This window comes from Corylus avellana, chromosome 1, assembly GCF_965113065.1.
Source record: "Corylus avellana chromosome 1, dhCorAvel1.hap1.2, whole genome shotgun sequence".
Lineage (NCBI taxonomy): Eukaryota > Viridiplantae > Streptophyta > Magnoliopsida > Fagales > Betulaceae > Corylus > Corylus avellana.
The window spans coordinates 5868718-5893562 of NC_142490.1; the positions used below are offsets into that span (position 1 = coordinate 5868718).

A 24845-nucleotide genomic window follows, 5' to 3' on the forward strand; every position below is an offset into this window, starting at 1 on the left:
ATTTCAATTAATTACCAGTATTTGTATGAGATTTCTTGTGAGGATGACAGAAGTTTAAATGTGTATTGTTCTTAATTTTGTTCACCCTTCCTCCAACTCTCACCTCTTGTATTTGTTGGATATATATATATATATATATATGTGTGGGTGGGGGGGGGGGGGGGCACTGGCTGATATTATTTTATTTATAGGGAAAAAATTGCAAAATGTGTATTTGTTGGAGATATGTTTATTTTATTATTATTATTTTTTTTAAATTGACCACGGTCACATTATTTCAATGGATTAAGACGTGATAAAAAGTAGTAGTATTTGAAATTGATGGCATTAATGTATGCAGACAACTTAAGATTAATGATATTATTCACATTTATTTATCACACTTATTTTATACTAACTAATATTACATGTTGTAAGAGGTTAAAACTTTTTTTTTTTATTTTTAATTAGCCAATACGACAAACCTTTTAAAACAGACAACATCAGATAGTGTAAAAAGAATATTTTAAATTGATGTCAATAATAGCATTAATTATTGACCATCACCCCTTAATTAATGATAGTGGGCTAGTGGCTATCATTTTTAATATTTTAATATTTGGTCTTCTTATCCTTAACTGATCAACAACTCTAAGGAGCCTTGGACGTATACAAACTTTGTAATCATATAGTTTCGATTGAAAAATATTTCTTTTTGTTTTTTTCGTTGAAAATTTTATTTTAAGAAGAAAAATAAAAAATATATTTTTTAATATTTATTTTATGTGAAAATATATTTGAAAACAGTTTCCGAGTAGAATAAAATTCTTTTTCAGATTAACTTTAAGAAAAATAAAAAAAATAGCATATATATATATATATATATTCGTTCTTCATCTACTCCCACGGGCCACCATTGAAGGCGTGCCACCCACTTGGTCAACCAAACATAGATAATTACCATTGACAACCCCAAAACATGGGTAGGTGAAAGGAACAGTCTAGAACTCCATTGGGCTCGGTGGTACTTCACTCTCTCCCTTCTCCCTTGCAAACACACCTGATTTCTATAAACTGGCCAAACAAACCGGCTCCACTTGATTGAGATTTTTTCACAGCTCTCTTCCTCTTTCTTTGTCAATTCCAGTGGGGTGTTCTGAGGTGAGCTTTGATTCCCTCATTTCCATGTCTTTCACTCTTGATTTTCCTGTCACTTGGGTTTAGATTGTGTTTTATGATCTGGGTTTTGGTTATTTTATCTGATTCATCACAAAGACTGCTCATTTCCTTTTTCTTTTATATCTTTCTTTCCATAATTTTGCTGGATTTGCTTTTGATCTTGAAGATCTGCTGTTTGTTTTACATGTAAACCAAATGTTCCTTTCTTATTTCTATCTTCTTCTTTTTTCTTTTTTTTTGGGTCAATATGACTGTTGAGGAAGACAAATTTTAAGGAGTTTTGTAGCTAAGTTTGTGAATTTTTATTTTTGTTTCGGATCGCATCAGTTCTTGCGTTTGTTGAGTTAGATAATGATGCTCTGAGTAACTTTTTATTCTCTTCATTTTCAGTTTGATTTTGCTCGATTTTTATTATATTCTTGGGTTGATTGAGAAGGTCCAGGAAATTAAGAGAAACCATGATGGGTAGTCTTATTTTGACCTGAATTTCAGCTGCATCTGCTTCATCCTCTGTGTCCATGCGAGTTTTGTTGCCTGACAGTTTGGAGTGTGGATAAAGCACCTGTATATGATCTGGAATCTTATGTGATATCTTTTATCTACCTACTGGTATTTTGAAAGAAAAAAAAAATGAATATTCACCTCAATTAGGCCATGTAGTTGTATTAGCCAAGTTTAATTTTTTGCTTGGTAATGATTTTCATGACTTGTATATTTATTTCTATCTATCTGCTTATTTTAGTTTTTAGTTCTCTAGATTATTTGACAGCAAGTGGCTTCCTTTTATGGAGATATGCAATATACGTTTTCATAGCTTTGAAAAGATGTAAATTACAATTTATATTGGACCTTCAATTTGTCTTTTCCCAGAAAAGGTTTTCTGTAAAGGAGAAATCAGAAGTTAAGAGTTGGATTATCAATTATTCTCATTTATTGCAGCTTCATTAAGAAATGTTGGAAAAGTATCTTCTTTTTGGCTATCTGAAACATAACTGAAAAAGGGTTTAATATTTCATTTATCTTATTCTAGATTGATTCGTTTATTAGTTGTATTGCTCTTTCCATAGCTTGTCTGTCATTTTTCCTTTATAAGGTTGTCTTTTATATGGTTCTAATAAGCCATTCCTTTTAGATCACATAGAACGATGGTGAAGGCGGTGGCTGTGCTAGGCAACAGTTCAGGTGTCAGTGGGACTATCTACTTTACCCAAGAAGCTGATGGTAACTTGAAAAATCTTGTCTGACCATTCAGGAAATGTAAATTGCTATTTTTCCTATTTAAAATAATTATTTTTTCTTCAAAATATTCAGGGCCAACTACAGTGACTGGAAATATTTGTGGCCTTCAGCCTGGGCTCCATGGGTTCCATGTCCATGCGCTTGGGGACACAACAAATGGTTGCATGTCAACTGGTATAGTCCAAAGACTGTAATGTTTGTTTCCTTGTATCTAAAGTATTCAGGGCAAACTAAACCCCACTTTGTTCCAATTAAATTCCCTGTTGTCTTTATTTTTCAATTTATCTGCTTGCAGGACCACATTTCAATCCTGCTGGCAAAGAGCATGGTGCTCCTGAGGATGAGAATCGCCATGCCGGTGATCTGGGAAATGTCACCGTTGGTGATAATGGTATGTGTTGTATTTACCTCTAAAACTTTAAAGTTGTTCTTTGATGACTGTGCAATCATTAGATTTTATTATATTCTATTTTTATATGGGGAAATTGTTTTTGCCGTTTTTTCAACGGATAAGAACGCTTGAGATAGGAATAGATTTTTATACTTGTGGGGTACTAATACTAAGTGTGCTCATTTGATACAGGTACTGCCAGTTTCACAATAATTGACAAGCAGGTTTGCCTCATTTCTTATTTAATTTTAACCTATGTTTTATTTCTTTAGTTCCTTTTACTCATATGCTTCTATATTTGCAGATTCCACTTTCCGGACCACATTCCGTTATTGGAAGGGCTGTTGTTGTCCACGGGGATCCAGATGATCTTGGCAGGGGTAATTTTACCCACTTTTGATACTCTCCTTTTAAGTGGTTCTGTTATAGTTTTGGCTTCTTGATAATCGTTGATGGTTAGAGCCGGCTATCAGTGCCTTAGAATACTCAAAATTAGAGTTCTTATATGTTTTAATAAATTATATTTTCCTTGAGTAAACAAGAAGTACAAGTAGCTGCTTTTGCTATTGTTTTGGGTTATTGGTGCCACTTCAAGCTAGAGCTCTAGATGTTTTGCATAAATATTAAGGAATAATGCTACTCATGCTCCCATTTCCCGACACCCATTTCATCACTCCCTTAGGTGGCTTTTAAAACCACTGTTGGATTAAAATCCAATAAAGATCCATACCAAATCTAATGGTGGTTTTAAAAGCCACTTTAAGGGAGTGGAAATGGGTGTGGGAAAGTAGGGCGTGTCTATAGCATTATTCAATATTAAAACCTGACATTTTGATATCCTCCAGCAAGTGTATTAAAAGTTGAAATGATAGTGCCACTCAAGTTCTTGATTATACCAAAAATAAGCCCCGTGTTGGAAAGGGATGCTTGTTTCCAAAAGGGAGGTAGTTGATGGTCACAGCCACTCCTTGATGATCTTATTTGAAACCTCTGATTTATTTTTCGAAGCTAAACCTCAGAATTGTTTTCTAACATCAACATTTGTAATTGAAGTTTTTCCATTTCCCAAGTCCTTTTGACCTTAATCTCCAAAAGTGGTATTGGCTATCTTTCTGGAGCAGTACAAGTGGATTGGCTGTGTATGTATTTCGACCCTTAGTTTCTAGCCAACCCTCTCTATATTAGATGAATACTTATGTACAATTTGTCTGCTTTTGCTGGTTGAAAATAATTTCCTTGTAGACATGCAGTGGGTAATGACTTGCCATGATAGGTCACTTTTTTTTTATTTACTTATTTCATCTCTTCTTCTGGCATTTCTTGCCCCATCTAATCCAATTTCATTTTTTTTTTATGTTCAGGGGGACATGAACTTAGCAAAAGCACCGGAAATGCTGGAGGCCGAGTAGCTTGTGGTACGTAAATTTGGGGGATTATACCAAAATAAAATCAAAACATATCTTAAACATCCTAGACAAACTATTTGTTATGTAACATTTGCTAGCAATTCGAGCGGCAAATGTGAGAGAGTTTTTATGGAACCACATGGCCGGATAGTTGGTTGTGCATCCCCAAATTTATTTGGACAGGCTCTCTTAAAATTGTTGCCCAAATTACAAGAAATTGCTTGAGATTCTAATCCTGCATAATCTCCAACTGAGTGAAATTTTGTTGTTAATCATTTCTAGTTCTACACCCAGTCAGGGTAGTTGAACATATATTCTGTTACCCAACAAGTATCAGAATTACCTTCTGTTATTACATTAATATTTATCTCTTCGGTATTTTGTGCAGGCATCATTGGTCTTCAAGGATGAAGTGCCTTTCCCAAACCCTGTCCGCATGCAGTAGAACACGCATCCTGCCCGTGTGCTTGTGAAGGGCTTGTGAGAACTCTTATAAATAAATAACGAACCTTCTATTTTCTATTTGGTCTCTTTTTGTGGTCTTGAGTTGGGTGCTTTGTTTCTACTTGCTGTAGTACTTTCCTTTTGCTAGCAGTATTACATAAAAGTTAAGTTTTCATTCAGCCTAAATAATTATATCAAAATATGACCACAAAATTGGATCTCAAGTGTGAAGTGCTAGCAACTTGAGCAGCAAATTGCTAGAATGTAACACTTTCTAAGGGCCAAGGATGCAACGATTACCATTCATTATTGGGCATCGGGCAACCGCTTGAGGTCCGAAAATTGCATATAAAACTATTCTTTGTTGGGCTCCTTTAGGTGGCTCTAGATTCATTTTCTAGTTAAATGGGGGAGCAAGACAATTGACTAATTGAGTATGGGGGAGGAGTGAAAGGATGTGAAAATGAGCTGTTTTGATACTTGAGAGTGGGTTGCTCTTATGCATCTCTCAAGTATACTACGACATGCATGTGAAATTATGAAGGTCAAAGAGATGGAAAATACCGAAATAGAGACGTCGAAGGCTGGTTTGTTTTTGACAAAAAAATGTCCAGTTAAAAACATTTTTCAAAGAAAAGATGAGTGCATATTTTTCGTTTTTTGTAATTTTGAAAATGGTTTGAAAAATATTTTTTGACGTTCGGCTTATATGAAAAAATTGTCAAATATTTATTATATTTTCATATAATTTAAGGAGCCGAGAAAAACAACAAAGATTTGTTGTAGAGGAAGAAGATGTGTAGAATATAAGACTTTAGAGGATGATATTGAAATTTAGTGTAGTTTTTTTTATCCATAGATGTGTGGAATATTAGACTTTTGAGGATGAGATTGAAATTTAGTGTAGCTTTTTTATCCGTATTGCTTGCTCCAATTGCAATATGGTCATTGTGGGGCTCATTTGTCCGGTCATGTGTTTGGGCAGTTCGATATTTATTTGTAAACGTAAATCATTTTACACCTTGTGAATGTTGTTTTCTTTGATCAACTAAAAACATTTTCAAGTTGACCAATATTTTATATCACGACAAACACTACAAAAAGGAAAAAACTTCTCTAAAAAAAAAAAAAGTTACCCCAAAATAAAGGGGGCTTAGGAGCCTATTTGGCCCTGCAATTTCAAGATCAGGATCCCCTGAAATTCTTAAGATTTTGGAATTAGGGATCCAGGCCATCAATTTTAATCCAATGGCTATTGTCTTGCCACGTGTCCCACTTAATAAAATAATATTTAAATTTTAAAAAGAAAATATAAAAGAAATTTTTTAAAAAATGGCCACCCCATTTTTTCCATGGGGGTGGCCAAAGCTGCTCCAAAGTATTTTTATTTTTTATTTCTTTTATATATATATATATATATATATTTTAAATTTAAATATTATTTTATTATTTTATTATAAGTGGGACACGTGGCAGGACAGTAGCAATTGGATTAAAATGGATGGCCTGGATCCTTAATTCTAGAATTTGGAATTCCCCTAAGAATTCCAAGGGTTCGCAATTTTGCAGGCCAAAAATATTTTTTTCATGTCTCGTTTCGAAGCTCATTTTCAAATTACAACGTTATCAAATACTTAATTACATTTTGTGTTTTTAAAATCACACATTTTGAAATCTATATTTTCTAAAATAGCATGTTTTAAAATTGGCTATACAATATAATATATGGGTTATACCACAAAGTTTTGTAATTGAGTACTACTTTGTCTTTGTCTTTCAAATGGAAAAATCTATAATTCAACCAATAGTAGCCATCGAATTCAAGTGATGGGGCATGGTTGATGGAGTCGCATGGTAACCTACAGTGGATGCATGGCTACTGAATTTATCTATATGGTGGCTAGCTTTTGAAGAATCAACTAGATTTTTATGTTTGAATTTGATTTTGAAATAGGTTTCAAAATTAGTTCTAAATGCCAAACATGTTTTCTGGTTTGTTGTACTCATAGGCAATTTTGAGTGCAAAAAATGGAATATGAAAACAGTTTCAAACAAGCCCTTACTGGGATTTCTTAGGAGCACCGTGAAATTAATTTCTAGTGTAGAAATTTGAAATAAAATATAAAATGAAGGGAAAAAGAGGACAAAAGATTTTGGGGGTGATTTGTCCTCAGATGTCTACCTCCGCCATTCCTCATAAGGCTACACTTTGCTCTTATTAACTTGATTGATTTACAATACAATATGATATTGTTTATAAGACAAATGTATTGTATAAGTGGAGCGGTTGACAAAAACAGTTAACTACTTAAAGTAGTGCAGTTAGCAGTTTTAGTCTTTTAGGGTAGGCAAATGTGGTTAATAATCACTAACTGTCTACCCTTATATATATAATATACCAAATTTATTAATTGATTGATTTACAGTACAATATGACCCTATTTATAGGAGAAATAGATTAAAGGTAATTAGCTTTCTAAGATTTGATTACAATCAAAATGATAAATATTCTAATACAAAAAAAAAAATCTACCAACCTAATATGAAAGTCATATATTTTAAACATCTAGTAATGGGATATGAATAATTTAAACTCATGCATATGTTTATTGACGGTCTGAAAAATCTAGGACTGTCAATTGCATATATAAGAACTGACCATTTTGTTGAGGGACACAATTTTTTAACAAATCAGCCTCTAAAAATAACGTGTTCTTAAAGCTATTAAAAAAAATATATATGTGAGAAGCAGATGTTATTAGGAAAATTCATACAAACTGATTTGTAGAAAATTTCTGTTAGGAATAAATAATTGCTTATTGATTAGTTTCAAATGGTTACATTTTTTGGTTTGTAGTTTATATTTGTAGCTTTTGTGTTTTAATAATTCAAAGAAGAAATAGAAAAGCTAAATTAGAATTTATTAAAATAGTTATTTTAGTAACATTTTAAAATTTTAATTAATTACTTTTAATTTTTAATCATATTTCAAGAAAGCAATTCCCCCTGGTAGTGTTTGTCCAGGCATCGCTTCCCCTTCCGGTTTCTTCTCACCGAAATGACGTCGACGTTGGACAAAGTCTCTGCAGAAGTCGCTGCCGATCTTCAACTCGCAGAGCCCAAGAAACAGAACCTACGCAAAACCTTCAACCTCCTTAAAACTCACGCTGCTGCCGTTGCCAATTTCACCCTTCAATGGCAGGACCTGGAGGACCACTTCCTCTCCATCAACAATTCAATCCAAGTCAAACTCCAAGAACTCGAAGCCGAAAAGACCAAACTTGCTACAACCCTCCAATCCCAAGCCGGTTTCCAACAAACCCTTTTCTCTCCCGTTCTCCTTTCCCAAGTCAAATCCGAGGAAACCCAGATCAATTCCGAAGAAATTCAATTGATTCCGACCCTCCAATCCGAAGCCAAATCCCAAGAGACCCAATTGACTCCAACCCATCAATCCCAAGACAAAGGCAAAGAGACCCAATCCACTTCCAAGCAAGCCCAATTGGCTCCAACCATTGAAATCCAATTCAGTACAGAAACCCAATTGATTCCAACTCTTAAATCCCAAGCAAAATCTAAAGAAACCCAACCTACAATCCTTCAAAGCCAAGCGAAAACTGAAGAATCTGTGCCCGAAAATCCATCTGTTAACGGCATTCCAATATATGATGGGAAGGCATTGTTACTGCACTTGAATGAGCATCATTTGAAAGAACACGAATCAATGCGCGATGATTTATATAATGCGCTTAAGGTTTCAGTGGATTCGGGGAAGCTAGTGCTTGAGGCAATGAAATGGTTTTATTCACTGGAAAAGAAGAAGGGAGATATAGATCCCGAGGTTGCTGCTGTTAGGAGGAGTTGTGTGCTTTTGTTAGAGGAGTTGATGAGAGTGAAACCGGTTATTAAAGCAGAAGTGAGAGAAGAGGCAGTGAACCTAGCCCTCGAGTGTAAGTCAAAGTTGAGCGTGGGGGTGGAGAACTCTTGGAAGATTTTTGGGTTTTTGCTGCTTTTGAGTGCATTTGGGTTAACGGGTGAGTTTCAAAGTGAAGAGGTTTTGGACCTTTTTGTTTGTGTTCTGCAGCGAAAACACGCCCCTGAGTTGTTTCAGGCTCTTGGTTTTGCTGATAAGGCGTCTGGTGAGTTTCAGAAAATTGTTCTTGCCTTTTGAACTTGGCATTTGCATGAATAGATAGTTTTAAGAGTCCTTTTGGTACTTATTATTTGTGTATTTGACATTCTAGTGCTTTTTGGAGTGGTAAATCAGTGGCCTCAGTACTCTTCTTTCCTGTAATTTGGATAGTTGGTTGTTCTATATATTGGGATAATGGGTGAGAGCTTGATTGGTTGGGCTGATTAGTTTCAATGCTTCTATTTGAACATGCATATAATGCTCTGAGAAGTTGATGCTTTTTCCCTTTGACGAGTTCCGTATTTGATCGCATTATGTACCAGCACTGCTAATGATTGGAGTGGCCATGAGACATCCATCCTGTATCATTTGGTGTGCAAGAGTTGTTTAGTATCAATTATTAAAAAGGCATCTTTCATGGCCGGATGGTTTGTAATAGATTATTATTTTTTATTTAGAGACTTCTTATGCACTTTCTTTTATATATTTGTACTTGTGTGCTCCTAAGATCAAATAAGAGCGGAATATTTGTGCAATCATAGTTATTATATGCTTATAGTGATCAACCACTAGAATTATATAATCATATCAGGATGTGATTCACATTTTTCTTACTTCTTGACATAATGTTCTTAATTGACGCCATCAGATTTAGATACAGCAGTCAGTTGCTCAGTGGCTCTCTATACAATATATATATATATATATATATATATATATATATATATATATATATATATTTTTTAATTATTATACTGAATTTTAATTGAATCTGGAACTTTTCCTTTGTTTGGGTATGAGTTTCTGATATGTTGTTATGTATTAAAAAGGAATGTTTCCTGGTTGGAAAGGTCAGTGTACTTATGGACCATAGACTTCGATGCATTCAGATTTGCTAATTCATGTGGGCTCTGGGTAGCCCTTGTGGTTGTGATTGCCTCATGATAATCACTTTAACTATTTTAGGTGTACATCATTTTTAGTATGTGGGTTCTTTTTTCTGAAGAGAGTTTATGGTAACTTTGCCTTCTGTGGTGAATCTTTGTACTGTTAGATGCTTGGGGGGTGGTTCGGCCACCCCCAAGTTCTCTCTCTTCGTTTTTCTTTTCTTCCTCTGCCCTAGCGGTGGCGTGTGTAGGCGCTGCACGCTAGGGTCCGGTGAGTTTGTTATGGAACGTCGCTTATCTATTGAAGCAAAAACCTTCTGCCTTTCGGCAAAGGAAGGGTGTCTTGAGTTTTGATTGGAAGAAAAGAGGAAAGGGTTCGTAAGGGTCATCTTTGTGAGCCAACCATGTGCTTCCTAGTTGGTGGATACGGTGGTGGCAGTGAGTCATTTACCGGTGAAGGCTGACATCGCCAAGTCCTATCGTGAGGGTGGTGAGAAGGCTTTGATGGTTCATGAGAGGGAGAAAAAGGCAGGAAGGTTCCTGGAGGTGGCCGTCTTTGCTGAGGGTGGTCGTAAAGGAGTCATATGGCTCCCAAAGGGCCGTGGTGGGCGGGGATGATGTCGGTTTGCAAGTGAGTTGCGGCGGATGTTGACACCTCCTGAAGGAAAGGCTGGGTCTTTGGCCTCTGACATGCCGGGGAAGCAAACCAAGCTCGTTTTGGGAGATGGAAGCCCTCCTGGACACTCTTTTGTGGAGGTACTAAGATCAGCGCCTCGCTCTGAGGTGCAATCAATTGGATTGAAATGTCGGTCTTTGCATATCTTTGATTTGCTTTCGGTGCCGGCATACCTTGAGCCGGGGTATGACGGAAATGAGCCACACTCAGCGGTGGACTGTTCTGAGCTGGAGAAGCCGGAATCTAGGGCTCAACAGGTTCTGCCGAAGAAGAAGAGAGCTCCAATCTCACCTTTGGCGACTTGTCCTTTGCTAGCAGTGGACTCCGTGAAGATGACGAATGGCATTTCTGTCACTAAATGGGTTAAGCAGCAGTTAGGGTTTTTCCATGTTGAGTTGGGTTGGGTTTTTGCCGGGCTGCTTGAAGGCCTTTTAGGTGGGCTGGTTGTTATACCTAAAAGGAAAAAGAATTGGGCCTTTTCAAAATTTCTGAAAGGCCTTGAGGGCTTCGAGCCTGGGTCCTCTCGCAAGCCCAAACTTACCGAGGGTCATAAGGGTGCCCAAGCTTGCCGGCACAAGGGCTTCAAGCAAGCCCTCAAGTTTATGCCGAAGCCTCTTTCCATTTCTTCCAGGTGCGGGGCCGTCTGGCCGAAGGTTGTTTTGATCCCGGCGGCTTTGCCCAAGGTGGCCGCTTGTTTGGAGGCTGAGGTCCGCCCGGGCCCTACTGTGTCCAAGTTCGATGAGTTTACTGTGTCTCCTGCAGGCGAGGTGTTGGAACCAGGTTCGCGAGGTGTTGGGGATTCGTAATCGGAGGTGTCTAAGGTGGTTCCAAAGTCTCCTGCAGTGGCGCCGGAGCCTGTTTCGCCGATTGTAGTTGCCTCCGTTGGCCTCTCTGATGTACCCAGAGACAATTTCGCCCTTGCGACAGTGGGTCCGATGAGTCCTCAGAGCTTGGTGAGTGTGGGTCTGGCGAGTCCTGTGGTGGTTTCTGTTTCTCTGGCAGTGGAGGAAGCTCCTTCTAAGACTAATTGAAAATCTTCTACGGCGAAAGGGTTGCTTCGGCAAGGGTTTCTTGGGTCGAGAAATGTTTCCCCTTCGCCAGCCTTGGGTGCTGAGGAGGATTCTTATATTGTTTCGAAGTTGGGTCCTCCGACTGCAGGGTCACAGGCCAGTACGGCCGCCCACCCCTCTAAGGCGGTTGAGCTGGGTATGAGAATTCGCCTCTCTTAGCCTAGAATGACGGACAATGGTGCACCTATATATTCTTCTATCTACAAGTCTCAGTTGGGGTATTCGTGGAGAGTGAAGAATAAGATAGGTAAGCAGCTAAACAAGAACAAGAAGTTGTTGGCCGAGGTTGTGGCTGAGACTTCGGTGGTGGGGGTGGAGGGTTATTCCGAGGAGGTGCTCGACGCAATGGATCTCGCTCCCACTTTGGGATATACTTTTGGAGGTGATGAGAAAAGACTTTTGAATATTTTTTCAGACATTGAAGAGAATCGGAACCGTGAAGAGGGGGTCTCAGTTTCAAATTCTAGAGGGAAGAGGGAACTAAAAAATTTGAAATGCTCCATTAATTTTAAGGCTAAAGGTTGTGGCTCTAGTAGGGTCAAAGGCAGGGTGATTTAGATGGTTTGGGGTGGGTTTCTCGGGCTTTTTGGGATGGGTTTCTTTGGGGTTCTAGGGTCTGTATATGGGATTTTTTTGGGTTCGCGGGTTTTACCTTTGTATACTCTCTGTATACTTAGAGGTGCATTGTACTTTTTTTGATATATACAACATTACTTATCAAAAAAAAAAAAAAAAATGATTTTAGCTTCTTAGTTTTCTTTCCCTGCTGCTAGTGTGGTCACTTCTTGCTGCCTGTATCACTTTGCCCCTGGTCTTTAATTAAATATTCATGAAGTATGCTGATTTTCTTGGTTTCATATTTCCTACGTCCTTTTCCGAACTCTGATGGAGGGCATGCAATTCTGTTTTATGTGTCCAGATTTTATCCAAAAGCTAATTTCACAGGATAAGCGACTTGATGCTATCAGATTTATTTATGCATACGAAATGGTTGACAAGTTCCCTCCAGTACCCCTGCTTAAAGCCCATTTGAAGCTTGCCAAGAAGATTGCGATGAGTTGCAAGGGAAAAAACTCTATCAAAGCACAGGTGTTTTTGCCCTTCTTTTTCTTTTTCACAAACACCCTGATAAATGGAATCAAATTGCTGTTTCCTTAATACTATATTCATTAAACTCCTTACAGGATGAGGCCACAAACAAAGAAATAGCTGCTATAAGAGCTGTAATAAAATGCATTGATAATTACCAGCTTGGTTCCCAACTCTCTCCTGAGAACCTTAGAAACCTTATCAAGCATCTGACAGAGAAGAGAAAAGAGAGGAAGGCTACTGCAACGGCGTCGGGCCCCAAGGCTCAGGTGCACCAACAGAGTGCAAATAAACGTACTGCCCCTGACAACAAAGCTCAATTGAATCAGCAGAACAGAAATAAGCGTCCTCGGAGTGATGCAGCGTTCAAACCAGCCGGCTTTTATGCAGGTCAAAGTGCCGAACTTTTAAACCCATCTGCCGGAACGTCAGCAGCAGCTGCTATGCCTAATGTTTCTTTTGGCCACTCTAGGCAACCAACTCATCATCAACCAGAAAGCTCATTCACTGGTCAACATGCTCGATACTTAACCCCGTCTGCTGGACAATATAGTTTTGCACGTTACTCTCCAGATCCGCCACATGCGAGCTTACCGGCTGGACGGTATGGTTTGCTGCATTCCAGGAGCTTGACTGGTGGACCTTTTGGATTGATGAGCCCCACTCGTACTGGACAGTACGGAATGGCGGACTCTATCCCCAGCACTGCTCGCATGAGCTCATCAGCTGGGCATTATGGATCAAGTATTGCTGCAAATGGGAGCACTGGACGGATTGGATCAGCTGGAACCCTTGCAGCCATGGGCTATGCTCCTAATTCAAGTCCGGACAGACCCGTTCCTTATTATCCGGGGCATCCACCTAGACCCCATAGTCAGTATGATCGGTCTGTATGGCTATGATGCCCTGCCAACCATTATTCATCATCTTTAGATATTACTCTTGAGGGCTTCTTTTCTTGCTCCCTGCTTCTGTCTTATCCTCCTCATTGAAACTTAACTTGTCTTAAGTAGACATTCTTGTGTACGGCTTGCAGGTAGAAAGAAAGATCCTCCTGGTTTACACGATCTGAATGTCTTGGTGATTGCTAATATTATTCTTGATGTTTTAGTAATCCTTCCCATAAATCTCATGATAATTTTGTCATGTTTCCAAGAGGATAAAGAAACGGAAGAAAAAAAAAAAATAGGATCTTTCGTTTATAACAAAGACTGATCTAAGAGTTAATTAATATTACTGCATTAGCATTGTAAAATAGTTGTGAAATAAATATTATAGTATAATAAAATAGTCAATTATTTATTTAATTGTTAAATTTTTATAGCTCAATGATGTAATTGTTTATTCCAAATTCCTATTCCTGCTAGATGCTTATTTGTCAATGTGGGATCATGCAATTTTTCATGCTCCAAATTATTGAAAAGATTTCGTCAGCAGTAAACCAAATATATTTAGGAATGTATGTAACTTTAGATGGAAAACATAACAAGAACAGGAAGTGTTTCTTCAGCCTTATGATCTCTTTTGCAAGAGCTGTAAATGAATCTTTTAAAGAGTAATGATATAAAGATGATTAAAGTTCTTCCAAATGTAATGTGACTTTAAAATTACCATTAAATTTTAGATTATTATTAAATTTTAATCTATTGATAATTTTAAAAGCCATCTACGTGTTCTTTCTGTACCAACAAAGGCACGCACAGCACAAGAAACAGCCTGCAGACATGGCAGCAAGGAAGCTCTACCAAAATCTACAGAACACTATTAAAGGAGGCAGACGTTACATTAAATCAAATCCTAAGATCATCTTGTCACAAAAATCATTAAGATGTAAATGAGTGCGACGGAGAAAGAAAAAAAAAAAAAAAAACTGTAAGCCCCTTCCAATGCTCGGGCCTTGGTGTAAACGCAATCACCTATACATAATAATATATAGCCATTTCAAAATCTTATGGTACACAGCCTTCACACTAGCTAAAGTACAAGAACTATTTCACAAGCTGGTTCAAAAGCATGTGGTGATGGATTCTCCAGAAGGTGCATTCAATTTAGAATACATTTTTGCTTGGCCTTCTTCTCACTGCCCTTGAAGGAAACTCCGTTCAGTTGGTGATCCAGGAACATACGGAACAAAACCCCGGCCACCAAATACTGGACGCATGAAGGCATCATCAAACTTACGCCAGTAACGATGAACAGTATGCGTAGGAGTGGCCAGGAGTGCCCGTAAGCTGCCTGGCCGGGGAATGTTAGTGTCACCAAGGTCAGCCTCCGAGTCCTGCCCCTCTCCAAGAAGTGGCGCATTGACTGATTTTGGAGTCGATGAATCTGACAGTGTCATGCTGCTTGTGTGTTTTGTATGAGGCAGCAAGAACCTTATAAGAGGTTTAGTCATCAAACCAAACACCTGACCAGAATCATACACGGAGGGTGATTACCATCATCAAGACCATTGACATTTTACATGTACAATTCTTTCAGAAAATTTAACTAAAATCTCTCTTACATAAAAGGAAACCTTGATCTGATTTACATAACTGCTACATAAACTCATGGGAAGTGCCTTTGGTTATCTTATTCCCCTAAGAAGCACCATATCTTTTAAGGAAAACAACTTAGATATAGAAGAAGCAGCCTCTGCCACAACTTTGAGCTAAATGGAACAATTATATTCTTGGTAGACGGGGATGGTTAATAATATTAACAGCAACAACCTAAATAGAAAGCATTATATTCCTTTAACACCTCTTTTCATTATAGTCCTAGCAGCTATTCCCAGAAAACTAAAACCCTTGGGATATCAAGAGGCCAAATCAGGCTATTTTAACATGACTTCATAAAGATATGATACATAAATAAGTATGAACCTCAATGGGGAGCCATATGAGCAGTTTAAAAATCAGAGAAGCAGAAAGAATGGCAAGAAAATATTTATTGTTAGAGAACCCGTTAAATCCTGTCAAAACAATTTCTCAAATCACGAAATAGGCAGGAGATGTCTCACCACTGTGCTGAAAAGAACAACAGTTGTGGTGCTGGTGATCATGATTGCATTTGCTCGCAATTGAGTATGCCCTGCCCTTGTGAACTGCATTTAAAAATTATAAGTTTTACTGAATAATCTCATCTCCTCAAACATCTCTCTCTCTCTCTCTCTCTCTCACACACACACACAGGCAGAAAAACTCTATGCTCTACAAAATTAATTTCCTGCAGGTTATTTCTTCTCTGCTACGGCTTTAAATTCATAGGTCTTTTTTTCTTAATAAGTAAAATTCATAGGTCTTTAGCCCCGAATAAAATAGAATGTCCACATTTTACCTGATTATAAGCGAGTGCCATAGACACAGCACCTCTCATGAGACCAGCCCACCATATTATCACCTACAATAAGAAAGATGCTGGCATGATTTGGTAGATCAATAAAGTAGGACAGAGAAAAGAATTATGCTGTTACAGAAACAGAATCCATACTTGCTGCCTGAAGCTGATTTTCTCGTTTGGAGATTTTTTAACTAAGTTGATTAAAAATGATAGGGGGAAAACAAAAGCTGCTCTCCCAGCCATAATCAGAGCTAGCAATATTGAACTCACTGCAATGGATGTTCCGGGGCTGCAAAAAGGAAAATCAAACATGGGATGTAAAAGCGACAAATAATGTTTCAGTAAGGCAGCGATACCATACTTTGCCTTAAAAGTACATAGAAGTACCTAATAGCTATAAGGTTCAAGACGTCAAGAACTCCGAACTACAAGGACTAGCTAGTCTAGTCATCTGCTAGTATGCGGTAATACCTGTTACTGGCAAATCTCCACTTTTCAATGTCCAAGGCATCCATTCCAACATAAAGGAAGATAAAAATCTCAGCAACAAATGAGAGAGTTGCAAAAGAATGCCTGCAATAATTGGTAGACAAAACTAAAGCATTAGGACTATGTTCTACATATGACAATTGGGTTCAAATAGCTTGAACAACTTCTAAGACGCACTTGGTAGTGATTCTTGAACTCTCTGTTACGTTGTGCCAGGTGTAATGGGACATCACAATCCCACAAAAGAATACAGTGAGAATGCCACTCAAATAGAACAACTGCAGAACAGATCAAATAAACTGGCATCTTAGTTGTATGATTAATAATTAGCAAAACATCAAATCAACATAAAACACTTGAAGCTTAGAACAATAAAAAACAGGTGCCATAGAGCTATTAGAAGTCTTACTTCAGCCAGCATATATGAAAGGTATGCCATGAGGATCATAAGAGCAACTTCACGATCTGTAGAGTGCCTGAATTATGTCAGAAATTATATTATTAGAGTCTATTTTTTTTTAATAAGTATTGGAGTCTATTTTCAGTACATGATTTTAAGATACTCCTTCCTACAAGGTTTGATGATCTTTTTAGAGCCCAAATTAGGAGACAATCTTATAGATTAGGTATCACAAGTAGTCTTTGCCAAGAAACAGTTCTCCATTATCTCTAGTTTTATTTATGATTAACTCAACCACTCATCCAACTGATACAGACAAAAGAAAGCACCTTGATAGTCAGACCAGTTCACTTCAACAAAGAAAAATCAACTGTATGATATAAAGACCAAACAAGGTATCATCTTATTATGAGCCTTGTCCATTTTCAATACTGATATAATAGTTAATGGAATACTATTATTCAAATAGCAATAAAAGCAGCATTATTTGATCTTTCCAATTCTGACAATATACCTGCCAAAATAAAGCTTTTTGATGATGTAAGCACTAAACAGCCCAGTCTGCAGGAGGAAAGAGATGGTCATACCACAGTGGAATAGCACATTTAACATAACACACTTATGCAATGACACAAACAAATATGTGTGTGTGTGTGTGTGTGTGTGAGAGAGAGAGAGAGAGAGAGAGAGAGAGACTTACTAGCACCCCTAGCATTGTGCTTGTGATAAACAAATAAAAAAAGTTGCCAGTAAAATGCAAAGCAATTCTGGGATCGATATGATTGAGGTCAAAGCTCTGGATTGCATTGAAAAGCACCACCGATGTGGCATCATTTACAACACCCTCCCCAAAAACAAGACTATAGAGTAAAGGTGTCTCATCCTGATTAAGCACCTGCACCATTACATTGAGAGAAGTTCAGTTTTGAAGCATTGGTACCTTAACTGTTAGAATACACTGCCAAAATGCTGATATCTGTCATACCTGCAATGTGCATACAGAATCCGTTGCAGCAAATATTGCACCAATTGCTGAAATAGTAGATGAATACAGTGAGAACCAAACAGCAAATAGATTTACTAGAAATAGGAAGGAATAACAAAGGCGTGTACCAAGATAATCCCCTATATCCAGCGAACCAATATCCATTTTTTTGAAGAACTGAATAACACCTGAGTCAACCATAGAATTTTACAATCACAATAAGATACTAAATTAAAATCCAATCACTCAAATTATTTTTTCCTTGTCTTTGCTGGGGAAAACATACATTAATCCATTTCAAACATGTAAGTCGTACAAGCATGGTGAAGCCAAGAAAATTTTAATGAAAAAGACTCATGCATATTACTTTGCCAAGACCTAAGCCATTTTACCCTAAGTAGCCAACTTAGACGAAGTTGACCCTTGAGTATGTGTATATCACATCTTTTTCCATCACAAGATGAATAAGCAATACGGTGCCTTCAAAAACCATCTCTGAATATAAAGATAAAATGCCAATGCAATTCAACCACACAGATTGCGGAAATAAACTGATAGATATGAGCATTATCACTTCTTCACAAAGTGTAATTGACAATACATATTATTTTATAAGTAATTAAATCTCATTATATGGAGCAGAGGAGTGCAACCCTAATATGCAAAAAGTATACAAGAGAGACTCCTAAAAAGGGAGAAAAAGAAGAACAAAAATCGAAAAATTCAAAAAAAAAAAAAAAAAAAAAAAAAAAAAAAGGAAGAGACAAATGTGGACTATTGTACGCTGTTGTCCACGTATAGAGGGATTTAATCATAATGTTCTTTAGCTCGACCACCAAATCAACAGAAAAAAAGGTGCAGCTTAACATATTTCGCATGATGGTTTTTCATGCCTTTGTACAACTCAAAAGCAAACTTATGCATAATTAAAACAACAGCAAAGTCACCAGATTTACCTAATGATATGATGGTGCAGGAGATTAATGTACCAACAGCACCAAACAACACAATAGTAATAAAGTTAACAAAAAACTGCTTCTTTTTCACCTGAAACCTGGCGCAGATAATAGAAATTAAGATCAAATATCAAAAGACTGGGAGAAGAATAATATAAAAAATCCATCATTAACATGAAGTTAACAGAAGTAAAGTAAATATGTAAATTTCATTCATAAAAGGAATTTACATGACACTCAGCTCAATCAAAACATGACTGTGAACTACCTTGTTACAACCATGCTTTATTTTCTTATCTTGCTGAGTCAACAGATTGATTGTTTTAGTAGCTTCACTCATCAGATAATAACAAAAGGAGAAAGGAGGTGCAATTTGTGTTTAGCATTCCAGAAACCATGAGATTGGTAAAATTAACTTCTTACAATGAAGCAAAAAATAATCAATGGATTCTCCACTCTTCTTACACGTGTAACATCAGTCCGTTACTATAACATGCCTTTTTCTTAGATTATCCAATGTCAAAATTATCCCTAACAGTGTTGACCAAACAAAAAAAAGCCAGTCTTGAAGGTGCGTTGCTTCTCCAAGTGCTCTTCTAGGGGAAAGAATGGCCAACGAGGGAACTAGGCGCATGATAAAAAGATCTGAACTTGAAAGTATGCCTTTTGGAAGGGGTCCAATCTATCCTTATCTCCTCGTCTCAGCCCGATAGAGTACAAGAGGCTGAGGAATGAAGTAACCATCTCCATCTCCTACTCATGCACGGATTTTATGAAGAAAGCATTCAATTGACAAGTGTCATTTGAAAACTGCATATGGTCTTCCACCGAGGCCTAAGATCAAGCAATGCTAAACAACACTGGAAAGGAAAGCTTCCTTCAGTGTCTTATCTCCAATCTACCTTCATGCCAAAACCAAATTCTAGACCTGTCTCCCACCTAAAATCTCACAAATCTAGAGAAATTCCTCAACTCCCTCCAAATGTTTTCCCACACGCTGACCCCGTAACACCCTTGCACCGCATTAGAGCAACCACCCACCCCACAAGCTCTTGTAATTAGCTTCCACCACCACTCTCCACAAAGTCTCCATCTTTGTAGTGTAATGCCAAAGTCATTTCTCCAAGAGGGCTCGGTTGAACAAATTAGATTCCTAACCCCCAAATCTCTTGAAGAATACGGAAGAACAATCTTGGACCAACTATCTAGATGGAATTTAAACTCGTCACAGACTCCTCCCCACAAGAAATCCTTCTTCATTTTCTCGATACAGTTAGCAACTCCAATTGAGATGGGAAAAGGGACAGAAAATAAGTAGGTAAATTGGAGAGAGTGATTTTAATCAAAATGATCCTACCATCCTTTGCAAGATAAGGCCTCTTCCAACCTACCAAATGGCGTTCCATCTTTTCAATAATGTCATTCCAAATAGATTTTGCCTTAAATGGTTCCCCCAAAGGAAGACCCAAATACTTCATAGGCAAAAAGGACACCCTACAATCAAGGATACTAGCCACTAGCCAGGCCTTCAACATCATCCATACACCGGGCAGGGGGCTAACTATGGTTTAGCCAGGTTTATTTTCTACCCTAAAACAGCTTCAAAATATAAGACAAGACACTGCAAAGTACAGTTAATTTCTAAAATAACTTTTAAGTATCAAAATATATCCAATATTTCTGGCATCCATACATTCTGATTCTGGTTTCAGATATTTTACATCAAATATTTCTGTGATTTCCTGATATCATAAGCTACTCCCAAAAAAACCCCGGGCATTGCAGTCCCTTCAACCATCTACACAGCATATTCCTCAAATAGAACATATTCCTATTGTGAAATTCAACTGACATCGTCCATGATCTTATCTGTGCTTATACTTATAGTACATTTTGCACCTCTACTATATTTTGCAAAATCAAATTTGACATGTCAAATTAAGAGAACCTAATTTGCAAACTAAGGCAGCAATAATGCTAAAACACGTTTTTGATTCCCCAAAAGATAGGCAAGTTTGAAGATAATTTGAGTTATTTTAGAGAAACACATGGCAATAGAAAATGACATAATTAGCAATATAAGCCACCTACGACAATGTCAAGGCAACCATCAAAAGCATAGAGAAGCAAACACTAACCAACAATTGTTGCATATCTAAAGGCAAATAACTCAAAATAAATGTCAGAAATCAGTATAGAACAACAAATTGCTATATTTTCTAAACAACAAGACTAATGAGACTACAAATTTACCCCGCATTAAATATTATCGGCGGCAGAAGGTATATAAAGAAGAGATCTTCACTAAAAACTAAAAGATGCGAGCTTTTTCCCCCACTGAACAGCAAAATAATAACCCCAGTACACACACCCTGCAACCAACCCACATAAAATAAATGAAAATTAGCCACTTTCATTTTAACAAATCAAGATAACTACCTATACTGATGACTTAACGAACATAAGAACTCAAATAAATGGGTAAGAGTGAAACTCACAATCGAAAGGGCAGTGATCGACTCGTTCACCCATCGGTTCTCCTCAAGAAGATGGCCGATCACAATACAAGCACAAAGGAGGGCCACAAAGAGGTTCATGGAAACCACGGAGGCATGATCAGAAGTGGATAGCGTTTGCAACCTTGACAGGATAGAACTCAATTCGATAGCCATTGTTTCCACCTCCTCGCAATGTAACCAGACTATGATAGTAAATTTAGAAGATCAAGATTTCCTTTAGACGAAGAATACACAAAGAATCTATGTCTCCGAACTGTCCATCTCATAAAGATCTTTTGATCTCAACAGCCAAACCAACTCTGCATTAGGTAAACCAGCAGAACAATTAAATACAACATGCTTTTCATAACATTCTTTTTCCGTTTTTAGAAGCAGTAAAAAAACAAATCACAAAAACAAGGACGCGAAAAGAAAAGGTACATAAATACAAGAAACAAGTTTTGAGAACCAAAACAGATCATAAAGCAGAAGGAGATGAAGCTTTCGTTTTAGCCCAAAGAAACGAAAATCACGACAACGTTTGGTTGCTGAGAAAAAAAAAAAGCGATTTATCTTATTCGAAATTTTGTTTCGTTTGTTTTTCTTTTCTTCTATCAGAAATCTAACGGGGAAGTTGTTTCCGAGGCTCAGAAACATAAAAAAGGCTCACCAAAGCGCTGCGTGGCAACATGCAGAGAAAACGCATTTCACGCACGAAGTTTGCGAATTGGAGCATCAAACACCAAAAGGCAGACAGAGAATTCGAAGAACAGAGAGAGAGAGAGAGAGAGAGAGAGAGAGGTAGCAATCAATCTCTGGTTCGAATCCCTCGCGCAATGCAAGATCCACAGCTCCGTAATTCTCGCAAAATCCACCAATTTTCAGGATAGCAACAATCTCAGGTACGCTATTTTTTCCTCAGAGACAGCGAGAGAGGCTTAGAAAACAAGCGAAATAATAAGAAAATTTCACAAAGCTGGATTTTAGAGAGAGAGAAAAGGATGGAAGCCTCTGGAAAGAGAGAGAGAGAGAGAGAGAGAGAGAGACGTGTGGTGAGGGAAGACACACAGAGAGACGGAGACAGAGACAGAGACAGAGACAAGACAGGAAAACGAAAGGAAGGGACTAGCACAGAGGTAGTGAAACGATGGTATAATACGGAGGCACAGAATATCACTACAGTGAATCTTCAATCCTGACCGTCCGTTTCATAACCGATCCAATTAGTACTATTTTCGCGGTAGAATAACAGGGGTGGTCAGTCACGTGCGATTTTGTGATTTGATTGACAAATTGGCTGCTTCCATTAATGTGGTTGTTGTTATCGTATTTACTAGGGAGTGTCACAATCTCATTAGTGAATCGCTCTTCAGAGACCTATAAATATATTTATAGTTCGATACAATTATTGGACATAGGTATTTATATCACAATAAAGAACAAGAGAAATGCTATTTTATTTTATTTTATTTTGGTATTTTTTTTGTCCATTTTTTGTTTGACACGTGTATTTTGGTTGGAATTTTATAGATTTTAGTCAAAAAGATGATAGGTGTTCAAACCTACTGCGAACCCTAATTGCTAATCTCTAACTATTGTAGTAGGTGATTATAAAATTTTTTTAATTATTTAAGACGATTAAAATTAGCAGTTTTAAGAGTAGAGGAAAGCGATTAATAATCGTTAACCGCTTACCCTTATATATATATATATATATATATAACATCCAAAACAGCGTCATTTAGGCCGTGTATGATTGAATGTATGTGAAATATAATGCGGTGTGTGATATTTTGGGCCAAACCTTATTCAAAAATGTTGCCTGACCCAAAAAAAAAAAAAAAGCATGCTCTTTTTATCTTTTTTGGAATACTTTGACCCAAAACGTTTAAATAAGCTCAAAAAATAGGCCCTGATGGCCCAAAACACTTAAAAAGCCAATATAAATAGGCGGTTATAAAACTACCGGTTATTGGTTTAAATAACCGCTAACCGCTGGTTATTAATTTGAATAACTACTAACCGCCTAAGCAGTTGCGGTTATTAAAAATCGTTATTCTTTTAGTATAATTATAAATCCTTGCATATTATATCAGATAATGTCCAAACATAAATTTCATTAAAAAAATATGATAATATTTCGATCCGTATTTATTAACATAATGGAAGATTATCAACATCATTTTCTTTTTCTTTTCTTTTCTTTTTTTTTAAGAAAAAAGGATGCTAAATTAGTTTCCATAGATTAACCTTAGAGCATCTCTAGTAGAAGTATGCAAAATAGCTACTGAAAAAAATATAATTTTTTACTTTATTTACTTATTTTTTTCATACACACTCCAACAAATTATCTATTATATTATCTATTTTTTTTAAATATTATTTTATATGAAAAAGAGTGTGAAAGAAAGAAGAAGAGAGAAAAAGTTAAACGAGAGAAGGGAGACAAAAATATTATAATCGAGTAAAAGTTTGTCGTTTTAAAATGAGCTTATAAATCATTGTGGCGTGTCTTTAAAATAAAATGGTCTCTCTATATAAAGATGTGAATAAAGTAAAAATTTAATTTGTAAGCATTTGATACCCTCCAATCATAAGCTGATACATGTCAAAAATTATAAAAAAAATAATAATAATAAATTCACATTGTGGATTTCAAACATTTAATCATTTTATTACAAACCAAAGTAGAATTAAAAAAAAAAAAAAAAAAAAAAGAAAAAAGATAGACCATGATGTAGAAGATAATTTATTCAGAGGAGCTGCACCCAACTCGATCACGGGAGTCTCAGGACTAAAAGTCAATAGTTTTATTTATTTATTTATTTATTTTTAGTAAGTTAGGTTTGATGTTGATAAGTATCACGGAATTACAATTAAAGTTCTCTTCCTCTTCCTTTTGTCAAATTATAATTATTATTTATTTTTTTTAAAAGAGAAAACAAACGACACCAAACAAAAATTTTCACAAACGGAGCCGGGACCTTATGTAAAAGTTGTCTTATTTTATTTATATATAAGATCAATTATGGTTCAATAATTGAGATAAAATAAAAACTAATTAAGTGAGTTGAGGTCGTTGTCCATCCACGTATACAAGTGATTTCGAATCTTGCTATGATAAAAAAAACTTGTGGTCAGGTTGGAAGACAAGCCATGTTTGAAAGCAACATATAATTATACTAAATATGTTAGCAGCACTTGGAATCTACGCTAAGATCTTGAAAAGAATTTGTAGGGATTATCCTTAATTTGCAATTTTTTTAAATGAATTTGATAGTGTGTTTTATATTACGATTTTATAAACAAAATATATAGTTTTAAACAAAATCACAAAAAATAAATTATTTCGAATTACATTTTTAAAAAATTGAGATTTAAAAAATAAAAAAATCTACATTTTCAAATCACAGACAAGTATTTTTTTTTTTAAACGCAGTTTTTTAAAGGATAAACTGCAATTTTGCTAAATACTTAATTGCGTTTTAAAAAATCACATTTTCAAACCGCATATTTTAAAATCACACTTTTTGAAATCATAAATCCAAACGGGCCCTTAATTAATTAAGTCTTAATTAACAAGCATATATTATACATCAGAAACAAACAATATAAAGAACAAAATAAACAAAAGAGAACGTGGACTTGATCTGGCTGGAGTTTTTGCTAGCCCCCCATGTGATTAAGCATGGACCCTGTGT

The 24845-nt window shown here is 36.6% G+C and overlaps 3 protein-coding genes across 5 annotated transcripts; 2 read left to right on the forward strand and 1 right to left on the reverse strand.

The window, feature by feature from the left end:
• The first annotated feature begins 946 nt into the window (after positions 1 to 946).
• Positions 947 to 4817, forward strand: CSD1 (copper/zinc superoxide dismutase 1). 2 transcript variants are annotated; one of them, XM_059582927.2, is made up of 8 exons: positions 947 to 1140; positions 2300 to 2379; positions 2470 to 2571; positions 2693 to 2788; positions 2981 to 3012; positions 3093 to 3168; positions 4150 to 4203; positions 4583 to 4817. In XM_059582927.2, the coding sequence occupies exons 2-8, from the start codon at positions 2304 to 2306 to the stop codon at positions 4603 to 4605; spliced, it is 459 nt and encodes a 152-aa protein (XP_059438910.2). In that variant the 5' UTR covers positions 947 to 1140; positions 2300 to 2303; the 3' UTR covers positions 4606 to 4817. The 2 variants fall into 2 exon arrangements, with proteins under 2 accessions (XP_059438910.2, XP_059438909.2); XM_059582926.2 differs by having other exon boundaries at positions 950 to 1140; positions 2291 to 2379.
• A 2833-nt stretch (positions 4818 to 7650) lies between these two features.
• Positions 7651 to 13556, forward strand: LOC132172256 (uncharacterized). Its single transcript, XM_059583728.2, has 3 exons — positions 7651 to 8777; positions 12323 to 12492; positions 12588 to 13556. Exons 1-3 carry the CDS (start codon positions 7697 to 7699, stop codon positions 13392 to 13394), a joined length of 2058 nt encoding a protein of 685 aa, XP_059439711.2. The 5' UTR covers positions 7651 to 7696; the 3' UTR covers positions 13395 to 13556.
• Positions 13557 to 14256: 700 nt separating this feature from the next.
• On the reverse strand, positions 14257 to 22219 carry NHX2 (sodium hydrogen exchanger 2). 2 transcript variants are annotated; one of them, XM_059584497.2, is made up of 15 exons: positions 21815 to 22215; positions 21145 to 21464; positions 20900 to 21018; positions 18647 to 18744; positions 17819 to 17878; positions 17691 to 17737; positions 17406 to 17600; positions 17220 to 17266; positions 16715 to 16781; positions 16483 to 16583; positions 16288 to 16389; positions 15967 to 16105; positions 15814 to 15876; positions 15497 to 15580; positions 14257 to 14899 (listed from the first exon to the last, which is right to left on the reverse strand). In XM_059584497.2, exons 2-15 carry the CDS (start codon positions 21316 to 21318, stop codon positions 14570 to 14572), a joined length of 1626 nt encoding a protein of 541 aa, XP_059440480.1. In that variant the 5' UTR covers positions 21319 to 21464; positions 21815 to 22215; the 3' UTR covers positions 14257 to 14569. The 2 variants fall into 2 exon arrangements, with proteins under 2 accessions (XP_059440480.1, XP_088372796.1); XM_088516670.1 differs by having other exon boundaries at positions 17691 to 17878; positions 21815 to 22219.
• Between the last annotated feature and the right edge of the window lie 2626 nt (positions 22220 to 24845).